Genomic DNA, 27,144 nt, shown 5'->3' on the forward strand with positions numbered 1-27,144 from the left:
GTCTGTAATTTGTTGGATTATAATACTTGGCGGATTATTTTGAAACTTTATTTTTAGATTCTTCTGAAAGTGAATGCTATGATGCAGTCATCATGTGGCAGAACAATGATAATCAGCACTGAAACTGATCTAGTTTTTCTAGTTACGTCTACATAAAATAGCAACATGTGGTAATTAAGACTTAGTTTTGAATATATGACAATAATGTGAAAGAATGACACAGGCAACGCTCTTATGAATATGAATAATAGCGTTCAGATGATTATTAGGTTTGATGTTGATGAAAATAATCCTTATGAGTATTGCTGCACTGTAAGACTGGTGCATATATATATATATATAAAAAATAAAGTGCAATGCAAAAGAAACAACAGCAAATAAAAATATGCAGTAAACATAAACAAACCAGTTTTTATATTTACAGCATATAGTTTACTACAGAATGAATAAATGTTAAAGCAGCAGAAAGGTTTGTATGCTTACTTTTGGAACAGAAATATATCTTAATAATGAAGTTAATTATAAGATAATAGAATTGTTTACCAGGAACTACTACACAACAGGATGTTATGAGCTCATTATCAAGTTTTATTAAAAGGAAAGTATTAACAGCTGTTATTTGTAATAATAGTATTATATTGTCAAGTTACAAACAATAAAGAAACAGTTTATTAAACTTCTGTAGATGGTTATCAGTAATATTTTTAAGAAAATATTTATCTTTCTTTTCACACATCACCTTTCATAACAAAATTATTTTTTTGTCTGAAGGAACTGTATATACATGCAAATGCAATAATAAAACATTTATAAAAAGCAGTTAATCGCCGATTCTTTTCAAAGCGGGTGGTTATATGTGTCCCAAGTAGTGGTAGACTTTCAGGGAAACTACCAGGGCAACAATCTGAAAAACAGGGTTAAAGTTGAATATCAATATTATTTATCATCAAGAACTGATTGCTGTTTTGAGTACAATGCTATCTTAAAACTCTCATCCCAGCTGATATACTATACGAATCGATATACGAGATGCCTGATTAAAAACTCTTTTCCAGAAATGAAACTAAAAAGGCAATCACAATTTCAATCTTTGAATCGAATCATTTAAATCAGTTATAAACTAATACAATATTTTCCCACTTTCTAATTTTGCAAAGTTTGGAAAGGTCAAGGGTCACATTATTACCTCTAGAATGCCGATCAAAAAGGACAAAGCTCCGGAAATGGGTAGGTTTACATTCAACAGCATATGAATGCAGCCCCTTACTTTCTATAACGGGAATGAAGGAGTTTCATGAAAATAATGCATTTGTAAACATTTTACTGTGTTATTGGTCATGATTGGAAGTAGTACCTCTTTCGTAGCTTCATCTTTTCCACATGTTGAATCTTGACCGCAGCATTGTGTGGGATATAATGACTTCGTCTTTACGAAGGTGGAATTTGTGAAGTCATCATAGCCTTTGTATCCACAGCATTTCAGCTAAAATTGGTAAAAATTTACATTGTAATAGCTATTTAAAAAAACACACAGCTGACATGCATGACTGTCTTACCTTGGTCATAGTTTCATTCCATATCCTAGCGATCGAATTGTTTTTATGATAGTTCTCCTGAAGGCTTGTAACCAATTTGCTCTCTAAGCCGCTCAAAGATTTTTCTTTCTGTTAACGAGAAAATTAAGCATTTGAATAGATTATGCAGGTTGCTCAGCCATTTTTGTTTCCCAGAACGTTCATAGAAAGTTTGTTTTTGGTTCCCAGAAGTTTTTTTTTATTTTTTAGCACATATCAACCATAATATCGAAGATTAAATTAGATAAAATTTCTCCATTAAGTAGGCTAAGGTTAATGAGGGTACCCAGATTTTAAGTTTCTTTAGCACCAAATGCAATGAATGATTTTAAAAATATGAAATTTATTTACAGACAATTATTTGACTTAAAGTAGGATATCAGTACATTTTGAACATAGAATTGTCCTTTTTGGTCTGTAACAAACACTTCTTGATTAAAGGGATACTTCACCGATTAGCATTAAGCTTTGTATCAGTATAGAAACCCGGTAGTACTTTCAAATGACCGTGCTTCCCTCCCTCATGTCCTCCTGAGACGAAAGATTTCTGTATTTTTTGTCAAAAATCTTAATTTTGAGGCTAAAAACTACAGCCAGCCAGTGGTAGCTAGTTCTTGCATGTTTTCAATCCGCCCATAGTGGGTGGGATCTCACTCAGAGAATGTACAAATAGTGTCAGCCATCTTTTTTTTTTAAGCTAAGCTAACTGGCTCTTGCTCTGTGGAGAAAGTAGGGGTGACCATACGTCCTCTTTTTCATCCCGCACCAGATTTCGAGATCGCCCAAAATGTCCGGGATTTGGCTTTTGCTTTCTACAGTCGCCATTCATTATGTTTGCATTATTACATTATTTGACACCAGTGTTGTGCAAGTTACTTCCAAACTGTAATACATTAGGGGTGGTAAAATGCCCTTTTCACAAGATAAAATAAAAATCTAAATAAATAAATAAATCTCTGATGTCCCCAGAGTGTGTGTGAAGTTTTAGCACAACATACCCCACAGATATTTTTATATAGCATGTTAAAGTTGTCACTTTTTGAGGGTTTGCAAAAACGCACCGTTTTGTGCCTGGCCCTTTAAATGCAAATGAGCTACTGCAGAGGGCGGGGTTTCAAGAGCTCGTGTTAGCAGCTGCCTCACGCAGACACGTTAAAATGACAGAAACTGTTCTGCCTTTAATGTTAAAACGGAGTCAGACAAAGATGGAGAGACTCAAGAAGAAGTGACAACATGTAGAATGCAACAGGACGTCTCTGAATGGTTAGTTGATGAATTTATGTTGCTGATGTGGAGTTAACTATCTTCAATTAGGATATTCTGTCATGATAATCTATAAATCGCTCGTATAGGAACTGTTGTGAGATGCACACAGAGTGACTTTCTATTGCATGTGAAAAGACGGATGCTAAAGTTTGAGCTGACTCACAAATGTACTTTTATACAACAACATTTCCTCTTCTCAACATGGACTGCGTGTTCCCGGGGGCGGGGCTTATGTACATTTTAGGGTTGGTGATGTCACTAACCCGGGAGGAATGTCGTGTAGTCCCTACCAGCCGTTTGTTGTAGTCCTTTTCTTTAAAAGCAAATATCTTTCTTTGCTTTGAACTTTGAGCGTTGTAACTTTGCAGATGTTGTTTATGCTCAAACAGCAACATTACACACTAAACTTTACATTACACAACATAAACACACTATTACGTTCCTAGAACGTAATAACCAGAAAAATAACCAAACGCGAAACAAATACTGAGTTTTTCTGTGTTAGCTGAGTGGTTGGCACAGAGTTAATTTCTGATTCAAATCTGAAATGGGATTTAAAAAAAACGTTAAATGTGTTTGTCTCCTTGATTCACAATCACAATAAATAAGGTTTTGCCAGCCTGTCTCATATTTGCTCTCACCACAGAATTGGGGAGGAGGATAAACACTGCCATGGTGACCTGGAGGATGAAGATGATGAGCACAATGACGAAAAACTAAAAAAGAACAGACAAATTAAAAGCTTTACACGTGTCAAGAAATGTAATCTCTACAATACGTTTTGTTTTCTTAAAATTGTCAGTCAGAAAAATGGCTTTAAATGACTTTAAAACACTCACGACCAAGAGCATCCATCTTTTTTTCTTCAAAGTGCCCAAACAACCAACCACACCCATCAGAGCGTGGACGCATCCCAGAGCGATCAGCATCGGGCCGCCCATCGACATGATCGTGGTAAGAGAAGCAACATCAAGCTTTTTAAACAAGTCAGGTGTCTCGCTCTTCATTTGTGACCATACACCGAGTCCTACAGTCGCGCCTCCACTCAACTACAGTGTGTGAAAGAGAGAAAGAAATAGTTTATTTGGAAGTGCTCATTCATCATCAATGGGCCCGAGGCCTAGAAGATTTCTCCATCTATGGTTTAAAAATATAAATTAGGTCCCCAACTATGGTCCCTCCAGTGAATCGACTATTACATTTCCACCGTACTTACAGTGAGGAAGCCGTAGAATCTGTAAGCCAGCTTTAAACATCCTGTCACCTTCATGATTTTCTTTTTGTTGGTCTGTGGTAAAAAAAAGAAGAAGACTAGACAAACTTTTCATGTTGTTTTAAAGTTTAGAAACCTTTGAAGCTTGACAGATAGAACGATAGATCGATTATAGAATGTTATTACGACAGATTTATCCAAATCCTTTGCATTTTAGATACATTTTGTATGGCTACCACACTTCACATGTTATTGCCTCCTTAAGATGACATTTACACTCGCAGTGGAGAAGCTGGTCACATTCACACAGCAGCAGAATACGGTTGTCAGTCCTGTATTCGAATACGATTACGTTCACAGTTCACACACAGTACGGTTATTTGAAGTGAGTACGAACTCACACCAGTAGTTTTCATTCCTTTTGGGCGGGTTTGAGTCGGCTTTGGGCTAAACATTTTTCTGGCAACCCTGGCCGGTTGGGTAAATCTGGGCTGTTTTGGGGTCATTTTGGTGGTTTTCTAAGATCTAAATTTTATAGTCTAATTGGTTAATAAACAAAACTCAAGTGTGCATTTAGCTACTCCATTAAATCAGTCATCATGACTTTACTAAACACAGGCCCACCACAGAGTCGGCTGGCGTTGGTGTGGACGTCGCGAAGGGTAGGTGGAGCAGCAGTATTCGCCACATGCCCTTTGACTAACTAACGGTCTTCCTGCTGACATTTCAGTCTGTGATTATGTTTTACAAGAGTTCTTCCTCCTTGGCACCTTCAGACATCTTTTAAAGTTTGATTGTTGAATAAGAAATCTCAGTTCCCCTCCAGAAACTAATTTACAAGAACATCTGAGTATGTTAGTTTAGTTTAGTACATTTAATAAGTTACATTTTACCAAAAATATGCCATATTCAGTTCAGCTCAGCTTTACTCAAGTCAAAACTATCTCTCATGTATACGGTCTTCGCCTGGTGTTCTTTGTATTTTCTTACGTGGATTTCTGATCATCATTAGGGTAATTGACACGAGAAATCAATCAGTTTCCTTCAGTAAAAATGTGTTAGAATTAGTTTCTGGTGTGTAATTTTACACATCAGAAACTAATTCTGACACATTTTTTTGTTTTTAATTGGACATCCTTGTGTCCTTTCATCCATCCATTCGTTATGATTACAATACATGGAGGTGTTTACAGGCTTATATTAATTGAGACAACATGGACATTTTGTACATTTTGACAACTCGTTTTTCACACCGCAGCAACATGTAGGCGAACTGCTATTTTTTTCCCACCTTTTAGCAGTTCGCCTGCATATTCCTAGCCTGGAAATCAAGACCAAAATCTGAAAGATTTATTCAATTCAAATTCAAATTGTGCTCTCGCGAGAACTCTGGAGTTCCAGGGTAACATATTCCTGCTGTGTGTTAGGCTATATACATTCAAAATAATGTTAAAATAAAATACAACAAAATAATGTTCACGTCATCTATGTCAAATCCAGGCAAATAAATTCCTTTTGCGTCAAAGTAACTTTTCGACAAAGGACCTTATAGCATCCAAACTTTTTGTACAGGCAGAAAGACTACTCACATGAATGCGGCTCGGCAGATTCTTCTATTCTCACCACATCCACTCTCATAGAGTTTTTATACTCGTGCATTTCACACCAACACACATTTCTCCTAGAAGTGTTAAAGTTCCTGTAAAGTCAAAATTAAGTAGGCCTATATATGTGTTCTGAGTTTGTCACACCACAGAAAAATTTGTTATTACCCACCCAACCAAATTTGAATGATAAAAGCCGGCAAGTAGCCTACATAAAATAAGCTATCAAAATCTTGAAAAAATGTGGATATTCTAAAACGCTTAACGTGGCTTACTGTAGGCTACTAAGACAGTGATATTAAAAGACCAAACTCAGTATACATCATATTAATAAACCATAGGCTAGGCTACTATCAGATGAGCCCAGATCAATGAAAAAATCCGGAACACATAATGGTGAAAAACTGTTTAACGGTCTACCTCCACAATTCAGTAGCCTACTTCACAGTTCACAGTCGTAATATGTTTTAGCAATAGGCCTACATTTCTAACATTTATAATGTGTTTAGATTTTATTTAATTTTAGCCTTTACAGGGACTTTAGTGCTCACCACCACTGATGAACCAGGTTTATGCAAAGGAAATGCTGAAGCGCTCACAGTAACCATAAAAGAAAGCGGGACAAAGATGAGACGTCACCATTTTGATGTCCGCATCAAATTAAATGTACAAAAGTAATTTTATATACATAAAAACCTTGTTAAATGCAAGTAAAGTGTCTACTTTAATATTTCAAATAACTTTTGTGAACTTTGCGTAATGGTCCGGACTTTGATTTTGTCATTACCTCTTTAATAAATAGGCCCATATAAAATACTAAGTTAAAAAACATATATTTGTTTTCTTGGTATAAGTGTTGGCAGTGTAATATCAAAAGGACCATATCTTATTATTATTTTTAAAGTATTTAAATAACCAATTAAGGGACTTTAGTCCCAAAAATGTAGTTTGTAAGAGATCATTGAGTGTAACGGGATCAAGAAGTTATTCTAAAATCATATAAAAAGCAGATAATTCTGTGACATCATCAAATGGCACCCTAAAGACTGTGTGGTGCTGCAGAAAGTGTATTTATGTGTGTGTATATGTGCGATTTTTTTGTTTGTGTTAATGTGCGGTGTGTGTGTGTGTGTGTGTGTGCGTGCGTGCAAAGAAAAAAAGGGACAAGCCAAACAAGGCAAAGTATTTTGTGGTCTTTTAATGGCCTTAACCTTTTCAATTCACAAATCGCTGGTCAGGAAATTAGCAAGAATTGCACAAATACTGTAGATAAAGTAACTTGGCACAGAAGCTTTCTTCAACTTGCAGACAGCGTTTTACAGGAAGAAGAGTCAGTGTTGTTCCACTCAATGCTGATGGATTTAAAAAAAGGTCATGAGTAGCAGAAAAATGTCTCCCAGTTCGTATGAGTTTATTGTGAGACCAAATATTCACTGTATTGGACTCGTTCTCAAGCCACTTCCTGGGTGTCTTTGCAGTTTGGGCAGGAGCATTGACTTATTGAAAAATGACACAATGACATCTTCCTCCATGCTTCACTGTGCGGTAGAGATACAGTTATTATATTTCTCAGCAGATTTTCGAAGACACCACTCTTGAGGATCACCATGCAACTCTTGTTTCATTGCGATTCATTGCTCCACACACAACTTCCCATATTCTCCCAAAAACTTTATTTAGTCTCTGATGTTTTTCTGAGACAGCAATGGCTTTTTTAAACAGTACATTTGCTTAAATGTTGCTAATTTGGCCCCAGGAGTGTGTGTGTGTGTGTCTATATATAGACACACACACAATCATTAACTTTTTTTTAACCTATTTTAAACCATTTGTGTGACTTAGTTAACTTTCCTGACCTAAGCATGACCCTTTACTGACTAGCATCCAGGTTTAGCCACAGGATCAAGCGACTAGTAATTTCAGGGTCTCTTTTAGTGTCCACAGCGAAGCAAAATTATTGCATTCAAAGCAAATGCCAAAGACAAATATAATCGGAGTTGAGGACATACTTTGAAACAACAAGTAACAAAAACTATGAAGTTTGACTGATATTGACTGGATATTTCCAGAGCAGTCCTAAAATGTTTTATCCCCTATATTAAAGTAAAACATAACCTTGCATCCATTAAAATAATCCATATACATTTCAAAGCTACTTCACACTGACGACCAAATGCTTTTTATCTGAGCATGATGTAAACAGACACTGGTGTAGTTTGAAACAGTTGAGACTTTGGCATGTGAATTTCTAAATCCCGCTCTGCAGTTTCATGCAGTATTTTCCCAGCTTTTCTCATCACAGTTCAATGTATTAGCAGCCACACATCACACAAAGGGAAACCCGTCCCATTTCATTCAATCCCTGAGGGGCCTGTTCATGTAACTGAAATGTTGAGGATTCATTTTAAAGGGCTTATGCTGGATTCTTACTGCTTGGTTGGCATTTCATACTATATACTGGCTTGAGTTTTTCTTCTGGTGTACGTGTGAGTAAGAGAGAGAGAGAGAGAGAGGGAGTGTGTGCATGTGTGTGTGTGTGAATGTTTGCCTTCAAGTATGAGTGTTTGTTGAGAGAGGATCATTAACATCCACAGCCGCTCTGTCCATCAGGGGGCGTGTCTTGCAGAATTGGGCCTTTGTGATTGGTTACTATGCTGGGGTCTCCGTCCAAGCTCTCGTTCATTTTGTCGCAGATGATGTCGACCAGCCGCTCAAACACCTGCTTGACGTTAATGTTATCCTTTGCACTTGCCTCGAAAAACTGGAAGCCTGCAAAACAGACGGAAGAGAAAGAGAGAAACAGAAGAGGAGATATCTCGAGTTATAGAGAATAAGATGAAATGTGAAATCAAATCAGATTTGAATAAAACTGTATGGTTTTATTAACCTAAAAATATGATTTTTTACAAGCAGAATAAAAACATTCTACACATATAATTAGGGGCCAGCTGATATTTGGCATTACCGTAAGTATCTGAAGTGGGACTTTTATTTTGACAGACGCACAGGAGCTTCCCATTCTCCATCTTCATTAGTTCAAAATCAAAATGAACTATTCTTATTTTTTGATGAAATACTGTAAAAAAATTCAGTTTCATACCGACTTCAACAGTTCTAATAAACGAAACGCAAATGCTATAATACTTTTCCCCCCATATACTGTCAGAAATAAGCTTTTATATCATTTAAACAATTGTTTACATATCTAATAAACATTAAATGCCAACAAACATCTGCAAATCCAGCTGTTAAATCTTCTAGTGTTACAAAATCAATGTTTTTATATTAAATAAAATGTGTTTATTTTATGTATATAATACTATATATACACACTGACCTTCACTGTTTGGATTTAAATGTAATGGCTTAAGAGTCTATGATTGGATCATTATTGCAGTGATTATTATTTCTAGCATGTTATATGTTTGGCGACAGTTCTTCGAACTCTAATTGATGGAGTGTGTACCAAAAAATGTATGTACCTCATAACATCACAACATTTATTTTCATCAAGAGATGCATACATTTTTGGTCAAGATCTTGTATCGACAATGCTAGAGTCCAGCACTCTGTAAAGTGTCCTCCAGCACATCCCAAAGACTTTCAATGAATTTAAAAAAGTCTGGACTTCATGTGTGAAAATTATTCATATTCCTCACAATCATTCTTTCACAGTTTGAGCTTTATGAACCTTGACATTGTCATCCTGGAATATGAACATGATGAGTCTTCATATGGTTGTTTAAGAAATGAAAAGCTGCACACTCCATCAATTAGGGTTAGAAGAACTGTTGCCAAACATATAACATGCTAGAAACATAAAAATGACTGCAGTTATGATCCAATCGGGCGTGTGCGTGTGTTTTATATCGGCCATCAAATCTTTAATAGTCATCCACTACATATAATGTCATTACTCATTATATCTAACATCTATTGAGCAATAAATGTCAGTGTACACCCTCTGAGAAACATTTGCTATATCTGTACTTTGAAAGGCCTGCATCATTCATAGCATTTCTTCTGTCTTTTCTTCTGTCCAAATAAGGCTGTGCAGGCCAGAGGAAACTCAGAGGGTGACGTGTCATGCACAGGGTCCAAAATTAACACTCGCCAAACGCCGAACGAGAGCTTTAAAATGGTTCGCCTCCAAAACGTACAATTCTGTCATTATGCAAGTTAACATGTCATTCCAAACCTGTATGATTTTTTTAATGTGAGAAAAACAAAAACTTGTTTGTAGATTATCCATGCAACTAAATGTCATATATTGGAAGTGCACGGGGACTGGGTCTGCAAAACTACAAGAAAGGTCAAAGTATTATAAAAGCAGCATTTACAACTATATAAAAAAATGGCATAGCAAGTTCACCCACCATTGGGAGGGATTGCAAACAAAACATAATTGACCTATCGGTGAACCCAGCGGCGGCCTTAAGCATCTGGGGGCCCGTTTCAATAATTAATATGGGGCCCTACCCACATAAAACAGAAACATAATAGAGCAGAAAAAGCAAGGAATCCTGTTGATTTGCATCAATGGTATATTATTTTATTACGTGCACTTTCAGCTTCATGAACAGGCAGCTCACCATAGAAATAATCCAACCGTATTTGATTAAAACTATATACAATTATACAGCGTTTTACGTTGGAATAAGCCTTGCTCTTTCACGCAGGGCAACTTCACTGCTTAAAGATTTGCGCAGTATATTTTCAGCTGTCTCGGCTGACTTTAAAAAAAAAAAAAACAGCTCAAACATCCCCTCAACTTTCCTGCTCAAAGTAACATTTTAACCTAACGGCAAAAAAGGCAAAGGTATAGACACATAGACTGCCGATATTATACTTTAGATAGCTTAAGCCTTTCGCGGGGCGGTAAATGTCGCCATGGTAACCGCGGCGCGAGTTCGACCAATCAGTATTTCTCCAGAAGATCGCAAATAACAAGGTTGATTTCATACCTTTGTGGCTTTGAGCAGAAACTTTCGTTTCACAACCTCATAGCTCGTGGTCAATCTACCTTGGATGGTTTAGACATTATGGCTGAAAATCAATATCCTACAGAGAAAATTAATGGGATTTTGCTGGTCTGTTGTGGGATTTTGCTGGTCTTTTGCAGTCTGTTTGCTGTCTGTTAATCTTCCAATTAATTAAAACGGGTGAAACATAGGTAAGGCCGCGTCTGGGTAAGCCCCACCCCCCTTAGTTACTGTTGCTATCTCGGACAAACAAACAGAGTTGCTAACTGTCTTACAATGACAGCCGTCAGTGTGAAAACCTTGTCCCAAGATGTTTTTGATTGATTTTGGACACAAAAGGATCACCTCTTGTTGAGGAGTATTCAAGTGGGACTTAAATATGCCATGGAGTAGGGGTGGGCGCTATACCGGTATGAACGTGAATACCGGTATTATGTTGTGCCATGATATGGATTTTGCAATATCGTGGATACCGTATATTCATGAATTAAAATGTTGCAGGTATATTGTTTTGGTCAATTTGGTACTCTTTACAACTTTTAACACTACTAATGACATACAGAATCGACGCAGAACTGAACGTTTAACCTTCTCCTCTATTGTGTCCAACGCGCGGAATGCACAGGCATTAATAATCAAACACCGAGAGCGCGGTAACAGTCCAAGTTAATAGAGCACAAACCACAACAACATAAAGCGACGCGAGCACATGCAACTGCAGTTTGCGAACTTGTGAGATTAATAGGGACTGCAAAAGTGAACAAGATGAGCAAATATGCTGAAAGTCATGTTGAAGAGCACGAGGAAGAATTGGTTAAAAAGAAGGGGGGCTCCTCTGTCGTCTGGAACTGGTTTGGATTCAAAATCTCTGACATCGACCAACAAACAGTACTATGCAAGTTGTGTCGCCGTGTTGTTGCAGCCAAAGGTGGAAACACCAGCAATCTTTTTAATCACTTGAAAACCATGCATGTCCGCACATATGAGGAATGCACCCAAATGCGTCCAGGTCCAACAGATATTCCCAAAGACGGAGTACGCGCGAAGACGGCTCCCACTCAGCAATCAATTAAGTATTCATTCGCTGCCGGTACTCGTTATGACAAGACGGGCAATAAGTGGAAAGCCATAACAAGTGCCATAACACATCACATTGCGAAGGACATGATACCCATTCAAACTGTGGAGAAAGAAGGTTTCAGAAAGTTGATTCAAACTCTGGATCCAAGATACGAGATCCCCAGCCGTAAATATTTTAGCCAAACATGCCTGCCACAGCTTTACACCGAATGTCGGGAAAAAGTTTACAACGAAATAAGTAACGTTGCATTTTTCTCCACCACTGCCGATCTATGGTCAAGCCGTACCACAGAACCCTACATCAGCCTTACAATCCACTACATTGACGGTGAATGGAAACTGCAAAGCAAATGCCTACAAACTTCATATTTTCCTGACGACCACACTGGGGAAATAATCGCTTCGGGTCTGAGGGATGCACTTTCGTGTTGGGGTTTAAAAGAGTCACGTCAAGTATGTATGACAACCGACAGTGGATCAAACATGATCAAAGCACTGCAGCTGAACAACTGGACACAACTTGGGTGTTTCGGACACAGGCTGCACAATGCCATTGGTAAGTTTCTACATTTATGATGCAGGCTATTAAAGAAAAATATATAGCTATAGTTAAAATCGTCTAATCTGAGCATTCATCTAGAAATCATATTTATTGAATCATATAGGCTAATGTGGGTATACATGTAGGCTACAAGGAATGTGTATTAATGTGTAAAACAGGTAAAAGGGAGAACAAAATATTAAATAAGAACAATATAATATATTCATAATTATAAATAAGTGCTGCCGAAATTAGCGCGTTGACGTATGCGATGATTGTCAGTTTAACGCGGTAAAAAATAATGAACACAGCATCCGTTTTTTTCTGTCATCCTTTGGCTTACATTATATGATCACGCTCTTATTCTTGCAATGCTTTTAAACAATTCAAGCGCGACAAGACACAAGAGAACGCACTGTCTGTGAATGTCCTGTAGCTATACTCCTGTCTGACACACACGGGACACAGAAAGACGTGCACCAGTATCGCGCACACATTTTAGGATTAATCTATGTTTAATTTATAGTTTATGCAGTGAAGTGCATAAATAAAGTGTTTGATAACTTTATTATAGCCAATATTTCCTACCTGTTAGACAGGTATCAATAGGCTACAATACTGTAATGTTGAATGTATATTCATTTGTTTAAAAATTCATAGAGACAAAAGTGTCAGTATTAGTTTCAGTGATAATGGTCTTCATTCATAAAAAAAAGATGCAATTACAAATTCTGAATTTCAACTGAAATTACAACATTACCCAGATAGCACACTGACCGACATCAGATCAGTCATGCTCTATTTCCCAGCTCCGTTACGCCATCTCTTTTGCATTTAAACAGCAAAATGTCTTTTATAATTAACCATTTTGATAAAGAATATGATAAAAATATGAGAAATGGCTGGTCTTTTTAGACATGTATAGTAGAGCTGTAGGCTGCACAATTTAAAGCTCTCCGTCTCAGACATGCCCAGCACTATCGTTCGTTTTTAAAGGGATGAGCAGCAGCTCTCCTGTGCTGCACGCGCTGAATTAAAGCATATAAGTATTTATATATACAAATATGAAAAACTCTGTTTTAATCACTATAATAAATTACAGAAAACGTTTGATTAATTAGTTATTTTTTTTAATCGATTGACAGCACTAATAAAAAAATATAAATACACTTAAAATTTTAGAAAAATAAGTAAAGTACAAGTAGTAAAAGTGAGAGCAGTGTAAATGTTGACAGTTGAAGTTGTTTAAACATTAGTACAAGATGTGCAAAAAGGCCAGAGCCATGCTCACAGAAAGTGTAACCGTCTGAGTATATTTTTCATACGTGATAACTCTCTCTTGTATCATAACTTAGTTGAATGTGAATATATATGCATAATTACAGTCTAAATGTTCAGTGTCCATGTTGTAAATTAAACTGGTTGTAATTACTGTGATTTTTATTGTCATTCTATTGTAATTATTTTTCACCCTATTATTTTTATTACTTATGTGCAATTTTCAGAAAGGAGTGTCCAAAATGAAACCCGGATTTCTCGGGCCACAGGTGTGTGCAAGAAGATAGTGGGCACATTTTCTTATAGCTGGAAAAAACAGAAGGCCCTGATGAGTGCACAGATGGAAAGAGGCCTGCCCCCACACAAGCTCATCACAGAATCCCCAACCAGGTGGGGATCTCGTTTGCAGATGATTAAAAGAGTCCTGGAGCAGGAGAAAGCCATTACACAAGTCCTGGCAGCAGACAAAAAGACACGGCACCTTGTACCTACGTGGCAAGACATCATGGTCCTGGAGTCAGTCACCGCAGCACTAAAGCCACTCCAGGAATTTACGGATGCCCTGTCAGGAGAAGCATACGTGAGTGTGTCCTATTTGAAGCCTGTCATCCATCTGTTAAATACAGAGGTTTTGAATCCAAAAGAGGGTGATACCGAACTGACCCAGGATATCAAGACTAAGGTTCTCGATTACTTGAATGACAAGTATACTGACCCAGCAACAGATGAGCTACTCACCATGGCTACCTTCCTTGACCCAAGGTTTAAGACCATGTACATATCCACTGAGAAGCTTGAGGACATTAAGGTAAGAGCTGCCTCAGAGACGGAAAACCTTCTGGTGGAGAACACTGGCCTGGTAGAATCATCATCTCTTGCAGAGGATCAACCTGAAAGGGAGAGAGAAGCAGCCACGGCTCCAGCAGATCCACTACCATCAGCCAAGAAGCCTAAGAAGAGCCTTGGAAGCTTCTTTAAGAAGACCAGCAGTGCATCTGCCTCTGCCTGTTCACAAAAGCAGATCATTGATCAAGAGCTAAACAGCTACATTCTGGCAATGGCACCAGACAGTGAGACTGATCCTTTGGAGTGGTGGCGATTTCATGAATCTAATTTCCCACGTGTGAGTTGTCTGGCAAAGAAATACTTATGCATTCCTGCCACAAGTTCGCCCTCTGAGAGGGCATTCAGCACTGGGGGAAATGTCGTCACCTGTAGCAGGGCGGCACTGAAGCCAGAAATGGTCAACAGACTGGTCTTCCTGGCACGAAACTTGTGAAGAAGAGAAGTTGATGCGATGTGAAGTTCCAATTGATACTTGATGGCTGAGGCTTGAAGTTTGATAAATAAGTTTGTATTAATGACCTTATTTTTCATGTAGTAATTTTCTTTATCTCATATGTACTTTAAATACAGTATTTTATTTAATTTTACATAATATTTAATTTAGGCCTAGCCAGGCCTAGCTTGTGTTGCATGTTTGCACAGTTTGAAAAGAAACAATTGCACAATGAAAAAGAAAAACTTAAAGAAAGTTGTTCGTACTAGCTAAGGGTTCAAAAGATTTGTTTGAAAACATTAGTGTTATAACATATTTTAGTTTGTAATTACCGTATTTTTATCTCCTGTGTTCATTAAATATTTTATTTCAATGTATGTAATATTTAATGTATTTCATACCGGCCTACCTCATGTTGCACGTTTGCACGTTTTAATAAAAACAATGGCTCAATAAAAAAAGATTGTTCTGGTCTATTTGCAATGAAATCCCTCACCTTTTTCTAGGTATATAAGGTTAAAATACATATTTTGCCTGTATTTTAAGGTGTACTAAAATGTGATTCCAATTTTTTATTTTTTTTCTCATATCGCGATATAATATCGATATCGTCTGAACAGTGAAAAATATCGTGATATGAATTTTAGCTCATATCGCCCACCCCTACCATGGAGGGATATATAAAAGTTTGTAAAATAAATATGCTGGTACGTAACATGATTAATTTGGAAGTGAGGGCTTAGAGATCACAATGCAAGCTGGAGAAGCCTCATGTCACGGTAGCTTTTAAGGTTTGTACATTAGCATGGACTAGCTCACTTTAATTGTAACTTAATGAGAGTATGACAACCAGAAAATGAAAGTTTTTGTCTTCATTTGGGATTTGGGATTGGGGTTGAATCCTTAGGGAACCAGGTTACTGCGCCCACATAATTGATATGATAAATAAACCGGGCTTCAGTCTTGTTGCGCAGATAATTGTTCGCAGTCTGTTCGTGCAAATCTTATCATACTTTTACTATGGCGAATGTACGATGATTCAATACATGAATACCCATGCCCATCCTCTCAGGATACCTGCAATCAGTGTTACAAGTACCCCAGACGCATCGTTTTACCATTTTTGTAGCATAAACACAATAAAACCGATGAGAGCTTCGGATCTTTCAATGTTTCTCTATGGCGCTGAAACCTGAAGATGTCCGAGTTCCGGCCCCTTGCAACTGATACTCAACTGCCATTGGCTCATCTGCGTTCGAGGGGAGGGGCTTACCGATAGGTCAAATCTGGACCCTGGCATGTTTAAGTGTTTATTTACAGGCTTGTGTGTGTGTGTGTGTGTGTGTGTGTGTGTGTGTGTGTGTGTGTGTGTGTGTGTGTGTGTGTGTGTCTAATGCTTTCTTTTGTCCTGTAACATGCCTAGCTCATTAGCCAGTCTTTGCCCGTCCTCTCTGGCCACCAGCCTGTCGTCCTCCAGATCACATTTGTTCCCCACCAGAATCACCTGAGCGTTGTCCCACGAGTACGTTTTAATCTGAGTTGCCCTGGAACACACACACACAAATACACACACCACACACACACACGCTCATGAGCGCCCTCTTTGTGGCCAGTATAAAATGTGTGGCACTTCATCAAGAAAGTAACACACATTTCAATCACTTTCACTTTGAGTTACTACCTAGAGACATAGCAGATTGGTATTCAATAAGAAAAATATTATTACTCTGGGATCTTAGCATCCATGCAAAACTATAAATAACGTAAACTCACCAGTCCTGCACGGCGTAGAAGGAGTCGAGGTTAGTGATATCATACATCAGCAGAAAGCCCATGGCCCCTCTGTAATACGCTGTGGTTATGGTTCGGTACCGCTCCTGCCCTGCTGTGTCCTGAGAAACAACATGCAAGCATCCTCAATATAGCCATCAAACACACGTTTAATACATCTAAGCATTACTTCCTAAAACACTGTATAGCAGAAACCATATAGATTGCAGAAACCATCCATTGCTTTATGCTTTGAGTCTGTCAACCTTACGAGTTATTTTTCTCTATGATTGGTTGCTGTTATTTCTTGCTAGAAAATGTAATATTTCAGTAGAGTGCTGACAGACTTCAAATAAATAGGATATTTCACCATTAATTATGTGCAAATAAATGTTTAAGGCGTAAGCCATATAGAGACATATATACATACATATTTAATAAAACACTTTATTACATGAGTTATGACAAAACTTATGTCAATAATTTTGAGTGATGAAGCAAATGATGTGTTTAATAATAGTTTTAATGCTCAATTACTCACACAGGAGGGATCACAACTACTCGAATTACATCTTTAGTAAACTTAATGGCCAAATAAAAAGTGCATTAAAAAAAATCACAGCGATATTGACAATGTTAGATCATTTTATATTGGTAGCAAAGCTTACTTTTATGATGGATGGATGTGCTTTTTGGGGCTTCAAAATCTCAGTTGCTATTCACTCACATTATAAAGCTTGGAAGAACCCAGATATTTTTATGTCAAAATACAGAGTAAATTATGGGATCATTTTCATTTTTGGGTGAACCAACCCATTAATGCAAACATATCTTAAATATTTGATAATTTTTTTAAATGCATGTCAAAAAATAAACTTAATTACCGGTACTCAAGTAAATGCAATGCAAATGAAACAGACTCAGGGGGATTAGAGGTTAACAGCCATGTTAATCTGGTAACTAGGCAACGTTTGATTAGTTTCCATGATACTGAAGAGCCTTGACTTGATTTAGAATGCTGTGACCTCACCTATGTAGGTTCCCATGGTAACTCTTGGTTTGGGCAGCTGTTAGAGGGTTGTATATATGCATGTATTGTATTTTAGGACTGAATTCAAACTAATGGGAGCTTAACAAAAGCCTCAGCCCCTTCTTTCAACAGAGATAAGATGTGCTAGCTGCAATACACACACACGCACACACACACACACATACACGATGACGACTAACTTTATAACAAAGACAACTGAACCGTTTCTTCATGCAATCTTACATGCATCATTCTGATCCGAAAGCAACCTTTAAAGTCAGGAAATGATTCTTCAATGTCCATGACTGTGTCAATACAGCAGTTAAATCTACAGAGCACTGTGATGACTAACCCAATGTAATGCGTAATATTTGCTCTTCCTTCTTAGCGAAATGCCTCAAATTACATTCGCCCTTGCCTTTAAATGATGGTCTCCTCCTTAAAGTAAACAAGAGAGAGAGAGTACATGTAAATGAGAACACGCTCATACTCTATATGGTACTTTAAACAAATATATGATACACTTTAGTGTCCCAAGAGTTTATAATAAAAAAATTAATAAATCCCCAATTTTTTTAACATTGCCTGAAAAGACACCCCTAAGCTCTTAAAATAATGCTATGGCAAACTATTATATAGCATACAATTAATATTGCCTGAAAAGATGCTAGTTTTAAACACCCCTAAGCTCTTAAAAGAAGGATTTAGGCCATCTCGGAGGTCTTGACCTGAACTTTGAACTGTATCCTGAACTCATGAAAGAATGAGATTATTTTGGCTGTTAAATGGATAATTTATTTCGATAATCTACTTTAGACATTCTACTAACTATAAGTAACTACCCGTCATGTTGTCAACTGCCAGTCGTTCGAGTATTAGTAGACTGCCTGCTTAATATCTGCTGACACTTTATTTGTATGCTCTCCAATAGACATTATTCTGACTATAAGTAACTTTGCAAGTACCTGTCAACTTATACTAGCCCTAACCCTAACCTAATAGTCTACAAATACTCTGATGAGAGTTAGTTGACATGTAGTTGTAAAGTTACTTCTAGAATGTCTAAATTGTAACTGAAAGTCCTGAAACATGGAGATACAACAACACAAACACCATATGATTGTTTTACTTCTTACTCACTGCTATAGTAATATAGTCAATAAAACATGACTGATTATTAACTAAACATTTCCAAACACTTAGTAAAGAGCAATGTGGCTCCTCCGCACCCACTAAATACACCACACACACACACACACACACACACACACACACACACCACAACGCTTGGACTGCGCTCTGGGATCTTGACGACAGAAGAGTGCCTTTACTGAAACCAGTTCTCAGAATCAATTCAATGTGACGTAGAATTGCACAAGCCCCGCCCCCGACTGTTGATTGACACTGCAGTTTGAGCATAGACCCGCCCTGAGTGAGCTGGACACAGTCCGCCATTGTTTCGCCGCTGGAGCAGCTGTAGAATATCTCCGAAAGCGATTGAGGTGTTTCGTTTTGTTGTATGTTAGAATAAACATAGCAGTCTTCATTTACTCTCGTTGTTACTCGAGGATTGATCAGTACAACTGCTCTCGTGATCCAGCTTACAGTCTCCGGAGCGACAGGACTAACGTTACTGATCACGGCAGAAATGAAAGTGAGAGCGAGCACTTTATGACAGCTCGAGCTCATCGAGTCGTTTTACAGATATACAGTTTACCAGTTTATAAAGCACCCACTGAAAAGGTGTGTATATATTTGTTTACTGTTAGTTGTAACAAGTGTTTTGTGTACTTCGCTGTGTAACGTTATGTTAATGAAAGCGACAGAGAGAGAGAGAGAGTTTATGTATAAGACTTAATGCGCACTTCTTATACGGTGTTTATTCTTACAGTGATTTTCTGCAGTAAAACTAACGCTTCATCTTTTGTCTGATGTACAATAAACTTAATTGAACTCATCATCAGTATATTTTGGTCATCATTCAGACAGGGTCTAACTACAGCAGGCTTGTATTAATAGTGGAGCAGATGGCATATAAGTTATAAACGTAATTAAAATAAACACACCTGTTCTATCTCGATTCAGTATTCTCATAGTTCACACCGTTACTGTGAGTTTCTGTTTTGATATTATCATCTTTCTGTGAGATGAGATTGTCCTGGCTCTGAGTGCGAGCTGGTTAGGCTCCGCCCTCTGTGCGTGGAACCGCATCTCATTAACTTTTAAAGGAAACACACTAAAATGGTGCGTTTTTCTCAGCCCCCCAAAAAATGACAATTTAAACATGCTGTAAAAAAATATCTGTGGGGTATTTTCAGCTAAAACTTCACATACACACTCTGGGGACATCAGAGACTTATTTTACATCTTGTGAAAAGGGGCATAATAGGTGCCCTTTAATGCAGTGGTCCTCTACAGGTACAGCCGGGGGGAAAAGTGCAATGCTGAATGCAAATAATAAAATGCAACTAACCATATAATCAATATAGTTAATAATAATTAAGATAGAAAAATAAATGGGCGCATCAATTTCTAAAAGAGAGGAGAAAACTCAAAATTTCAGTCCTGATAACCATCGGAGTAGTTTGTTACACACATTTTATGAATGAGAAATGTAAATAGGTTTGGTTAATTTGGCAGACTAGATCTGCTACCAAAAGAAATACAGAGAAGAAAACATGCTGATGCTGCTCTGCTAAACCTTCAGGTAATCTGATCTGCTGCTGCAAGACTAAAGAGACCCTGTAGCAGATCTACACAGGTGGTGCTGGGGAGGAGGAGGGCCCAGTAAATGCGAGAGTAGACAGTAAGAAGCGATTGATTGGCTGCTGAACCGGCGACGAGACAGTATGAATTCTCAGGTAATCACATTTTCATGCAATGCAATGCAAATGCATTTACATTTTTTGTTCAATAAACTTCTGTACGGTAAATACTTTAGGTAGCAGATTGGGTCGCCACTTGATATCCAATGTAAAATATGCATCCTGAAGCAAAACCAGTTGAGAAGCTCTGGTCTAATGTATGATAAAAGCATCAGCGCAATATGATTCAACAATTGGGACTGTGCCATCAGCCTGGACATGACATAATTTTCCTTCAGATTTTCTAATCAATCATACTTACAGTTTTCACTTGCCGTATTTTTTAATTAATACCTGGGGAGGCAGAATATCATCTGACTTGATGGTGGACTCTAACTTGGGCTAGGAAGCAACCCCCTAGAAACTATCTAGAAAACCCTAGCAACCACATATTAACGCCCTGGCAACTTACCCACAATCCTAGCATTGTGTCCACACGTTTTTGCACATGTAATGTAAAAAATCTAGTTACTAGCTTACACTCTATTCTAGTCGAGCCGAGTTGTTCTATGGTAGGTTATCAGCACACAAGTGCATTCTGGGAAAATGCTACTCAACACCTCTTGAGACGTTCTCACCCACTTCCTTTCATCAACAGAAAGTACTGTCGCTTCCTCCGTCGAGGAAGGCTGCGGCTGTGAACTGCCGAACAACAACGATAACAACTAAAATTACAGTTTCAAAACAGGAATTGACAGAATTTAACAAAAAGACTTAAAACACTTATGCGGCCACAAAAACACACACCAGATCATAAATAATTCTTTGGCAGCACTGGGCCAACGTCCTGTCTCAGTATTGATTCAATTAGTGATTCAGTGCAGAAGGCAGATGGATGCTTGTCTGGACGGTCAAAAAGCACAACCAATTTGATTTTATGGCTTTTATTTTCTAAAGGTTCCCTCAAAATGGATTTAGACCTGTGTGTGTGTGTGTGTGTGTGTGTGTGTGCCCTACAAATAATGCATCAAATGATGGGGCCATCTGGTTTGGTCTGGATGTTTTGCAACTCTCTCTCTCCCTCTCACTCACACACACACCACACACACCACACACACCACACCACACACCACACACACCACACACACCACACACACCACACACACACACACACACACACACACACACACACACACACACACACACACACACACACACACACACACACACACACACACACACACACACACACACACACACACACACACACACACACACACACACACACACACACACACGATTATCTTGATCAAAGTATTAGTAAGTCATACTGACACATGGTTAGTGGATCCTCTTTTCACAACATTTGACTTTGGCAATAACAAGTTTTTATTTTCTGGCTTAAACTGGAAATATGAATAATAACTGATTTTAAAGCATTATTCTTCCAATATACCTGCAATGAAACTGCATGCATTTAAACTAAGAGCATTGCACCAAAGACTCGCATAGCCAGACTAAAGCGCAACAGGCGGGTTTCAAAAAAAAAAAAAAAAATCCCATTCATTTTCTCCATAGGGCAAGTTATTTTTAATGATAGCTTAACAACCTTTAAAGACAACCCTACTGTGAGCTATATGAGGTAGGCCTAGTTCATTGATGGTATACAATTTTTTTGAAGTCGTCAGTCCACATTATTTCAACTTATTGTTAAAATAATCATGTATAATGGTGGGATTTGCTGGTGAAAAACTACAATACCCATAATTCTGCACAGAAATCTCCATCAAAATTGAAATGAGCAAATCACGGCAAAAAAAACTTTAGTGCTCGCTCACTCCCACGAATCACTGTGAATGACGTATGCATATTTTGAAAAACTTAAAATTTGTTGATTCCACATCTTTAAATTAATAGTCATTTGCAATGTTTCATGGGATTGTGCCCTCACTAAAGCCTTTAAGGCCCGTTCACACCATGAAGGATCACTATAAAGATAACTATATTAGCGTCCACACCAGCAGACGATATTGTTCTGTTTATTCAATGCGTTTATTCTGTCACTTTAAATGCTCGAGCTCGTTACAGCAGGATGGATTCTGATTGGCTGTGTTTTTATCGTTCATCAGCTGGATAAAATCGTTCTGAAAGTGATTCCAACGATATCGTTTCTCTGTGCTGTTATCATTATAGCTGTGTTGTGAACTCTATTCTTTAATATTGAGAAGAATTTTTAGAACGATATCTTTACAGTTATCATCCTTGGTGTGAACGGGCCTCTAGTATCCTAGTTTTTAGGGGCCGTTTACATGATACTGTTTTCAACTAAAAACTTTTTATGTGTTTTGGCCGTCCATTTCACAACAACGCCGTTTTGTGGGCCTGAAAATGCAAACTATTGAAAATGGGATTCAAAGTGCAAGTTTTTGAAAACGATACCGTTATCAACTGTGTAAACTACAAAAACACGAATTTGTGAAGAAAAACGATGACGCCATGTGCTTGCGTATGTTTCTTTACAAAGTAACATCGCCATCTACTGGCCTTTTTAGGAACCATAACTCCTATGGGGAAAAGACTTCCAAAACCAATGCCACTAAAAAGTGGGCGATACTAATGCATTCTATTGGTCTACTTTCAAGCTTATTCTGATCAAAAACGGCCCACTTAGGCCCCGTTTACACGTACATGGTTATTTTGACATTTCCCTTCGTTTGTGCCCTTGATTTACACGCAAACGTAGAATTCGCCTCTGAAAACGATTCTTTCTAAAAACTCCGTCCGGAGTGGAGATTTTGGAAAACTTCGTTTGCACGTTTGCTTGTAAACTGAGAAAAACTGAATTTTAGGCAGCCGACGTCACAGTATGTGACTATTTGCAGGATTCTGATTGGCTAACGTGGGCTTGAGCTTCTCGTTACACTGCCACCTACAGGTTTGGCATGCTCTAGACGGCATATACACGGGTTCGTGAAACTAACACTTTTCTGAAAACTGACAGGTGTGCACAATATTATTTTTGAAAACTGAGAGAGGTGAAATGTCCGTTTATAAAAAAAGCCGTCCACGTGTAAACGTAGCCTTAGCGAGAGAAAAAAGATCAATGTTTAAACCACAGTCTGTTTTGTTTTTATGTGCCATTTAAAGGGCAGGTAAATCTAAAATAGTTGATACCACAATAATATACCATTGAAGAAAAAAAACGTTTAGACTTTAAATGAACAAATATAGGCACTACCCACCATCCTCATGTAACAAACAACGTTAATGTCTCATCTTCCACACTCACCCATATCTGCAGTTTGACCCGCTTCTCGTTACGGTAAACCGTTTTGACTTTGAAGTCGATGCCGACCGTGCTGACGAACGCAGAGGTGAAGGAGTCGTCAGCGTAGCGGAACAGAAAACTAGTTTTCCCAACACTGCTGTTGCCAATGATGAGGAGCTTGAACATGTAGTCAAAGTTCTGATCGGCCACATCCTTCTGCACCTGCGTCTGATTACGGGTATCGTTGACCGACGCCATCTAGAGGGGCGGAGGAAAAGTCAAAATGTAAGAGAGACAAGCTATGTCGTCACTAATTTCAATGAAGGGTAATAATGACGGTTGTCTAACCCTCCAGCAAATCTAAACAGAAGAAAACCACCGTCATATGTTGAGAATGCTGTGACCCTTTTGCTCATTTATGCTGGCTGTCTGGTCTACAAACTCACAACCAAAGTGCGCCGCTGATTTGCAGTGAATAAGAGGAATATGAAGAAGAGATTGGTTGCTTGCAGAAGTCACGCTTGCTGACGCTTTGTTGCAGGTCTACGAGAATACTTTTTGTGCGCAAAAACAACAACAAAAATAACGACTTTATTCAACTACCGTATTCATTTTCTTCTGTGTGGGCCTCTGAGTGAGTTCACATAGTGTAACAGCGCAGCGCTTCTGTGTTGTACGTCAGAACGTAGGCTCACTATTGGCCAGCATCACACACATGACCAGCAACCCACTACGTGAACTCACTCCGAGGCCCACACAGAAGAAAATTAATAGTTGAATAACGTCGTTACTTTTGCGCACAAAAAGTATTCTCATCGCTTGATAAACTTAAGGTTGATCCACTGTAGTTCTTTGGACTATTCAAACATTGTCTTTACTAACTTCCTGGGCTGGCAAGTTTCAATTACAATAGAAGCCTATGGAGGAGTGAACCAGCTCTCAGATTTAATCAAAAATATCTTAATTTGTGTTCCGGAGAAGATGAACGAAAATCCTACGGTGTTGGAACAACATGAGGGTGAGTAATTAATTACTGACAGTATTTTCATTTTTGGGTGAACTAACCCTTTAATGCTAATTCCAGTACTCACCCAATGCTGATTTGCCTCTGATTTTGGTCATTTGTCACGATTTCCACAAAACTGTTGGCTAGTTAACTTAAAATCGGGGCTAAAATCGTGCAGTGTGTACCTGGCATTATCTAAAGCCCCGTTGACACTCTGTCATCATGTAGTTAAAATATTCTTCTTGCACTGTCATCTATCTCTCTCTCTCTTTCTTTCTTTGCGGATCAGACATGCTGAGTGAGGATCTTTCCTTGATTCAGAGCCATTACAGAAGAAACCAGCTCAGCACAATTCATTCTGGACAGAAACCAGTGCTTAAAGTGGGAAGCACATAATAAGAAAAGGGTAAAGAGTTCACCCGAAAATACAGATTATATTATTATAGTGTATCCTGTGATACTGTTGCAGTTATTTGAATTGTTAATTTTATGTGCTTTTTTTTACCCATTTACATTGACATTTATAAATTTGATTTATTTCAGTTTTAGTAATTTTAGTACTTCAACTTTACTTTTAATTTTTTATGTTATATTTTATATTAGCTTCATTTCAATTAACAAAAACGATTTTCAATAGTTTTACTTAGTAAGTTAACAGTTAACTGTATGACTGAAGATTTTCTGTGAATAATGACTTACATTTTAGCATCTTTGTCACAGAAAACGTTGTTGTATCACTTCAGAAGACTTGAAATACAAATTAATAAATCCTAAGAATTACTTTTATAGTATTTTATGGTCATTTGATGGCCCCTTTTGAGCTTGACAGACAAACACTTTAAGACTCTTCAAAAAGCCTTACATTTTTGTTCCACAGACAAAAACAACACCATACAGTTTTTGAACAACAGTAATGACATGGGTGAATTCAAGGTGGTTTGGACACTTTTTGCCATTGAGATGACTTGGGAATGGGAAAAGTGTCCAAATCAAGCTGAATTCACCCTAAATGATTCCCATAAACATCCATTTCCTTATAAGAAAAACGACAGAGACCTTCCTGAACAAGTACATCCTGCTCGAGCACATGAGAAAGAGGTGATCACATTAACACCTGTAAATCACCTGAAGAGGGAGTTACCAGGATATGACACACCTTACACACATGAATGAATACAATGCTGTTGTGCCACTGCAATTTGAAATAAAATTACATGAAAGCCCTTTTGCGCATGCAGGCTAAGATTAAGAATAAGATTAAATTAAAATTTAGATTTGATCTGATGCTGGTCGACACAAACAGCAACGCACACCCTAAACTATGAAATCTACAGATCTGTCAAACACAACATCAGCTTACACACTCAGAAAATATGATTATGATCATGTCATCCATAACTCAATTCTGAGGTTGAAAGGGAATAGAGATATTTGAAACGGTTCCAGTCATGCTCCCATATGGACGTCTTCATATGTATCTTTACTGTAAACTATTAACGTTGATGAAAAATGCGTATCCTTCGGGCACAAACATAATAATATGGTGACTAACCTTATTCGTCTCTTTTTTAGAGGTGTTTATTTTACTCTATAAAGTTGATGTTGCGCGTTTCCTCAGCTGGTTCCGGACATCCAGTCTTCGCAGATCCAGTTTCACTTTTCCAGCAAAACACACTGGAAATGGTCCACTCACTCACTCGCCTTATCGGTTTAAAACCCGAGTATTCCCTTCCCTTCAGAGGGGCGTTGCAAACCCAGAGGCTTGATGTCTGCAGAGACCTGGCTGTCGACCAGCTCTTATTTGTGCTGACGGCTCGTCGAAAGGGCGATGGCTGTTCCCAGATCAGCTAGTGGCCCTGGTGAGCGTCCATCTGAACTCACTGAGCAGCCAATCAACAGGTCTCCTGTCAGTCAGACACACTCAGCATTATCATCTGCCACTTTACATACGGGTCATTCTGTCAAACGGCTGCCCTTAGCCGTCTCAAAAAGTGGAAAAAAAGTCACAGGATCGACAGTTGTTAGGTTTATTAACATAAGCTTTGTTATGAATCTACACGATGTCCATTTATAAGAAAGAGAACTATCGCTGATAGACTTGCAAATGTCCATTCTCCACTTTTTAATCAGCACTTATTTATAGGCTATAAAAAACCTGAAAATAACAGCAACTGACAAAACATAAAACATACATGTACTGGGGACTTTACGTCATATAGGCCCCTAATATGTGTGTGTGTGTGTGTGTGTGTGTGGTGTTCTGAAATAAGGAGGTAAAGTCAAATTCCTGTCCCAGCTACACTTAATGTTGTCAGATTTTCCTGGTTAAAATATTACTTTTTACGTTAGGCTACATGCAAATAAAAAAAAAACTACAATTCTGTGTTGTATTTTTACATTAACAATGTAATTAATGTTCTTTTTATTAAAAGTATAAATCTCATAATGT

General features: G+C 38.0%; 2 protein-coding genes across 3 annotated transcripts; both read right to left on the minus strand.

Moving 5' to 3' along the window:
* Positions 1-387: 387 nt before the first annotated feature.
* LOC307000350 (tetraspanin-1-like) lies at positions 388-6,275 on the minus strand. Of its 2 annotated transcripts, none has more exons than XM_079615879.1 (9): positions 6,209-6,275; positions 5,643-5,734; positions 4,057-4,128; positions 3,680-3,889; positions 3,482-3,556; positions 1,557-1,664; positions 1,355-1,483; positions 1,187-1,270; positions 388-904 (listed from the first exon to the last, which is right to left on the minus strand). In XM_079615879.1, the coding sequence occupies exons 3-9, from the start codon at positions 4,108-4,110 to the stop codon at positions 851-853; spliced, it is 714 nt and encodes a 237-aa protein (XP_079472005.1). In that variant the 5' UTR covers positions 4,111-4,128; positions 5,643-5,734; positions 6,209-6,275; the 3' UTR covers positions 388-850. The 2 variants fall into 2 exon arrangements, with proteins under 2 accessions (XP_079472005.1, XP_079472004.1); XM_079615878.1 differs by having other exon boundaries at positions 5,643-5,752; positions 6,209-6,273.
* A 561-nt stretch (positions 6,276-6,836) lies between these two features.
* rab3da (RAB3D, member RAS oncogene family, a) lies at positions 6,837-26,540 on the minus strand. Its single transcript, XM_079615881.1, has 5 exons — positions 26,248-26,540; positions 23,711-23,947; positions 16,591-16,709; positions 16,237-16,361; positions 6,837-8,426 (listed from the first exon to the last, which is right to left on the minus strand). Exons 2-5 carry the CDS (start codon positions 23,945-23,947, stop codon positions 8,239-8,241), a joined length of 669 nt encoding a protein of 222 aa, XP_079472007.1. The 5' UTR covers positions 26,248-26,540; the 3' UTR covers positions 6,837-8,238.
* Between the last annotated feature and the right edge of the window lie 604 nt (positions 26,541-27,144).

This window comes from Phoxinus phoxinus (assembly GCF_949152265.1).
Source record: "Phoxinus phoxinus genome assembly, chromosome: 6".
Taxonomy (NCBI): Eukaryota; Metazoa; Chordata; class Actinopteri; order Cypriniformes; family Leuciscidae; genus Phoxinus; species Phoxinus phoxinus.